This window comes from Vigna unguiculata, chromosome 5, assembly GCF_004118075.2.
Source record: "Vigna unguiculata cultivar IT97K-499-35 chromosome 5, ASM411807v1, whole genome shotgun sequence".
Taxonomy (NCBI): Eukaryota; Viridiplantae; Streptophyta; class Magnoliopsida; order Fabales; family Fabaceae; genus Vigna; species Vigna unguiculata.
Window position 1 is genome coordinate 44,002,190 of NC_040283.1, and position 6,140 is coordinate 44,008,329.

General features: G+C 25.5%; 1 protein-coding gene across 1 annotated transcript; it reads left to right on the top strand.

Moving 5' to 3' along the window:
- Positions 1-255: 255 nt before the first annotated feature.
- On the top strand, positions 256-4,576 carry LOC114182990 (alpha carbonic anhydrase 7-like). Its single transcript, XM_028069804.1, has 7 exons — positions 256-348; positions 574-770; positions 2,168-2,274; positions 2,373-2,475; positions 3,098-3,271; positions 3,680-3,742; positions 4,383-4,576. The coding sequence occupies exons 1-7, from the start codon at positions 267-269 to the stop codon at positions 4,458-4,460; spliced, it is 804 nt and encodes a 267-aa protein (XP_027925605.1). The 5' UTR covers positions 256-266; the 3' UTR covers positions 4,461-4,576.
- The last annotated feature ends 1,564 nt before the right edge of the window (positions 4,577-6,140 follow it).

Here is a 6,140-nt window from a genome sequence, read left to right on the forward strand (position 1 = left end):
GTAATTATTCCAACATGTAATTTATTAACACCAGTACATTTCACATCTCTAAATGAATATTTAATTGAAAACCATACTATAATTAAAACTTCATAATTGGAGAAGGCAGCTCCCAAGTTTTAGAAGTCAACTAAAGAAAATAAAGAACATGTTGATCTCTAATATTTTCACTTAATTAGACTTTTCCAAGAGTTAATAACCTCTATAAAAGGAAAACACAACTTCACAATATTCCTCACAACTCACTCCATACAAATTACACAAAAATGGATCGTGCCATGTCTATTAAAGCCTTTGCTCACAGTTTGTTCATTCTCATTGTTTTACTCTTCCACCCAGCAATGTCCGGTGAGAAACATATTATTTATGATGTCCTTTATTTCACAAGCATAATGTTGGTTGAGTATATCTATCTGGAAATTAGTTTTCGAAAACATATTATGTTGAAAACATTTTACGTAGAAAAAATTGAAGGCCAAGTAATTTTTATTTCAATAACAATATTTGAAGCATGTGTGTTTGATTCATTAGTGTAGAAAATAGAGTTGAAATATGTTATTATGAGAAATGCAGAAGATTTTGACTATGATCCTTCAAGTCCAAATGGCCCCCCTAATTGGGGAAATACGTGGCCTTTGTGTAGAGATGGAACCAGACAATCTCCTATTAACCTCAACACAGTCACATCGAATGTTGTCTTCAGTTCTGGGATTCAAAGGAACTATCAACCTGCCAACGCCACTCTTGTTACTTCCGAACATGACGTAATGGTATGCAACCCAACTAAATTTCTAAAATTCTAGATTAAAACTATTTCATGCATTACATCTTTCTAAGTTAGATGTAATTTATAATATATAGTTAACATTGTCTAGAATCTAAAATATGAATCTAAATCTTACATTAAATAAAAATAAAAAATTAAACATTATATAAAGATAAAAATACATAAATTTATTATTTTAAAGTCTTGAATTAATAATGATATTAATAATATAAATCGAACTCATGTTATATTAATATTATATATACACATCATAATAAGATCTATTTATCTGAATGAATAACTTTTAATTTTTATATTCTATTTTATTTTACATTAGTTATTCGTATTAATGAGGTCACATGTATGTGATTTAATTGGTTGCTTTAAAAAGTCAACCATATTTAATTTTAAAAAAAAATTAAATATACCTGTTTTTATTCCTTAAAATGCAATTTATCCTTGTTTTTTAATTTACCAAACAGTATTACGTGTGACATGATCATGTTGTTAGTGTTGAGTTTTTAAAAAAGAAAAATGGATGGATGAAAATTCTGGATTTTATCTGAACCCAGATTCAATGATTTTATCGCGAATTCCAAATGTAATTTTAGAAATTAAACTTTTTATGCGAAAACTAACGTAGTATGGGAAACTCTTCGTTTTTTACATTAAATATAAATTAGTCCTCTTCATATAAATTTGTTAAAAATTAATAAAACAAATATTATTATCTTTCATGGTTTCAAAACAGTAAATTTTATTCATTAGTTAAGATGGGAGAACCAACATACATGGTCATCTCCATTTAAGAGCTAGTTTCAAAATGAACAAGTTTTAATATAACCGGTGGCAGATCTTAATATAGGAGGTAGCTCACCAATTTTATTGTCGAATTCATTTTTTTTTTACTTTCTTAAAAGTCAGTGTTATTAATGATTAATTAAGAAGTATGTAATTATTTTATATCTTTTATTTACATGTAAGGCGAAAGTTCTGCAATATATGTATGAAAAAAAAAATCAACCATACTAACTTTGATTCCCTATTAATAACGTTAATGAATAGTATCAATGATTGTATGATAACACTTACGATCAACATATTTGTCATCTATCAATTACATGTTATCCGGTTAAAACAAGAATAATAATATTTTATATTATTTTTTATTTACTTTTAACTCACCACTTTAATCCTTTTTAAATTATTATATCACACCATTACAAAAATTAAAATAAATATTTAAAATATGATTGGAAAGGTAAATTAAAAATTAATCAAAATATCATTATCCTTAAAATAAAATCACAAACTTAAAAGGAGAAAACTTATCATAATCATAACCATTTTTTTTTTGGATTAGTTAACGAGCTTTTCCTTTTGTTTACTTGTAAAATACAGATAAACTGGACTGAGAATGCAGGGAATATTATAATTAACGGAACTCAATACCAACTACTACAAGCTCATTGGCACTCTCCCTCTGAACACATAATCAACGGCATAAGGTATTTTTTTTCTTCTTAATTTGTTACATTGTTTTAATATGTATAAAAGAACTTACCCAATTTAAAATTAAAATTTTCACGTATTTCTCAAACTGTAGGTTTGATCTAGAGTTACATATGGTGCATAGAAGTTCAGATGCAAAACTTGCAGTGATTGGAATTCCATTTAAGAAAGGGGATCCAGATAACTTCGTATCAACGGTAAACACAGGAGATTTTTGTTGTTCTTATCTCTGTTTATGATAGTGTATGATGGATGATTCACAGATGTTACTCTCAGCGTGTGTTTGTTTGGAGAAAATTTTATACCATAGGCAAATGGTTATCCAAAACTCATTATAAGAATATGTTGGGAATAAAAGTATTATTACTTAACATCTCATTTTTCAGACACAAACGGGAGAATTTGTACAGCTTTTTATAGACAAGATGTAATTTTATTTTGGGTTAAATATGTTTTTGTCCCTTAACTTTCAGTGAATTTTGGAGTTAATTTATTTCGAAATTTTGGACCAATTTTGTTTTTCATCAAATTTTGTTAAGTTTATTTGACATTTCAAACGCGTCCGATAGGAACCCGATAATGGGTGGAACAGATCTCACTAGGATATGCTTTTGTTTTTTTTAAAAAACGACCCTGATATTTTGTTAGAAGTGGACTTAAATCTAACTCAACCCTAAAAATCGACTTATCCTATGAAATTGTTTTATTTCTAATTGATGTGAGACTTCCAACATTAACAAAAACATTGAATATGATAGAAAAATTCTATGATAAATTTGTTGCTGAAGATAACGTGTTCGGTCTTTGTTTGATTTTCAGATAAAAGATGATTTGCAGTTGTTGGCTGAAAACCAGACGAGAACAGTAGCACTAGGTAGTGTTGATCCAGAGGACGTAGCAGGGATAACAGGAAACAAGTATTTTAGATATAATGGTTCTCTTACAGTTCCTCCTTGCAGTGAAAATGTTCTTTGGACTGTTTTCACTGGAGAGGTGTGTTCTTTTATTTTCCATTGATTTAATTGGAACAAGCATATAAATGGAGTTTGACACAATTTGATATATAGTTCTTTACTTTTATATTAGTGAAAATTTATTTTCTTAACTTAAACCTATCTTGTATTATGAATCTTATTATCTGCAAATTTATATTCTAAAATGGTGATTATTATGAACTTATCATTGTGAGTATTATTTATATCTTCCTTTGAATATATACGTAGAATCTCTCTTTAACTCTTTCTATAGTGTTTAATATTCTAATTTCAATCAAGAACATGTTGAACATACATTTTTTTTAAGTGCATGAGTGGAAAGGAAAATAAATAAATGTGATATCTATAGATACGAGAAAAAAAATATTAAATATAATAATAATAACTCTTTCAATATTGATTTTAGGGCAAAACAGTCTCAAGGGCGCAAAACAAGTTGATTCGAGCAGCGGTTGATGGAGCTGGTGATGTAAGTTTTTCATCATCATGCCTATTAATTATTTTTTGTTGATACCATCAAGACAAACAATGCATGTCATCAGATTATTGTAAAAATTAAGATCTAAGTTTTTTAATATACAGTTTTGATTAATTTTTCATTAAAAAAAGTGTCTAGAGTCACTTATGAGTTTTATGCTGGCTACAAATGGATAGAAAAAAGAAAAAGAATAATCAACAAGTATCTTTTAGATTCACGGTGATTTATTTCATTTTTGTTACATGGATTTGTTTAAAGAATATTAGTGTTAAATTTTCTTGATATTTCTTCTTAAAAATTTAATAAATGTTACCAAAATCGCTTATCGGTAATTATTGGAAATTTGAAATTTTATATATAAAGTAAATTTATAATATATAATTGAATCCTTATTAGAAATTGATTTCATAAAATTCAATTACACTTATATTATTTTATAATATAATTATATCAGACATTTTATCACCCCTATCGAATTATGTAGAGTACTAACAGTCACAATATAACACTCCTCAAATTGCATGCAAATAGGTTTTTCTTTTATTCAAATTTTCAAAAGAAAATTTATACCTTAATGGAAAAATTGTTGAATATAACTATATTAACCACCTTTTGTTTATTGATATTGTAGGAAACATTTGAGAATGCTAGACCAGTGCAACCAAGAAACGGTCGTCCAGTGAAACGCTACTACTTATCTACAAATTAAGGGAAATTGAAGCAAGCTTTTGTTTGAGGCAGTTCACAATGAAACACATTAGGTTAAAATAAACATTGTTAAACAACTGCATCAACAATATACTAAAAATGTTATTTATGTTCTCAACAATAATGAGTAATGAATTAGTACTTATCTCATACTAAAACTTTTGTCTAAAACCATGGTTTTGTGTTATTAGTTTCTTGCTTTTTCATTGTGTGATCCTTAAAAAAATAAGTATTACAAGTCTTAACTCATTAATTAATGTTAGTTGTCCTTTCCAATTTTAAGGATATTTTGATAACAAATATAACTAATAAAAGATATAATTTGACAAATTTTGATAACACAGTTATTAGTATGTTACTGAGGTCTTTCACCCTCTCTTTTAAATCCATCAAACAATCTCTTTCAAGGTGATTCTCAAGCACATAATATAATGTGAAAATAACTCTTAATATAACCCACAATCTCTTTCACTTTATTTTCTAGTTTTATCACTAAATCAACTTTATAAATTCATAAAAATATTATATCTGCACAAATATGGTTTAGACTATCAATTTATCATGATTTAAAGAAGCAAAGGTTAAAAGAGGTAAGGATTTGGTGTAAGAAGATAGATTAAATAGGTAAATAGTAACAACAAGTGACAAATAGAATATGATATGTGTGAATATTTAAATTTCAAATTGTAGTGATTCAAATTTATCGCATTTAAAATTTGTGATAATTAAAATAGATATCAGAATTATATTTATTAAAAATAGTTTGTAGTAAAAATATTTTAAACATCAGTACTTTTTTCTATAAATAGAAAAAAATTTACTTAAAAATTATTATATCTTTTTATTTTATAATATTTTATTATATTTTAGAAATTATAAATTGCTCTAAAATTTATTATATTTTATTATCATTTAATATTTATTGAAAGTTTAAAATTGTTAAAACCTGTTAAGAATTGTTTAAACTTTTCTAAAAAAAAGCTTTTAGAATTCAAAATAAAATATTAATTAATTATTTTTTAATAATTTCAGAACTAATAACTAACTTTTCTATTTTATTTAAAGTTATTTAAGAAAATAGTGATAATAGCAATAATAATGTTATTATATTTAAAAAAATCGGTATTTAATAAAATAGTAGTAATATTTAAAAAATAAATAAAGTATATGCAAGGGACATAAAAAAACTATGCGTATATCATATTATTTTAAAAATATATTCTAGATAAATGTAAAACGAGGATTAAAGCCACGATTAATGTAAATCGCATATCAAAATATAATTAATTAAATAGACTGTGAGAGTCTAACTCACTCTAACTCACCCTAATAGCAGTATTTTTTAAAAATAAAATATATGTATGGGTAATTGACTAAAATATAATACAAATTAATTATATAAATATGTATCAAGCGTCTACTCAAGCAAGTAATAATGTCTTTAAAAAAAATAGAATTTGTGAGAGTTTGTAACAATATTTTTTTAAAAATAAAATGTAACAATAAAATATAATAACTTACTACATTTTTGTTTTGGTCTAAATCAATTATAATATCTACACCTCATTTCTGCTTCTTTTATTAAATTCATTTTGTTTTAATATCCATTCTTTTAAAATTTTTATACCCATTTTTGTTTACTTTAGACCTAGTAGCCCAATGTCTTTTCTGACTTTTACAC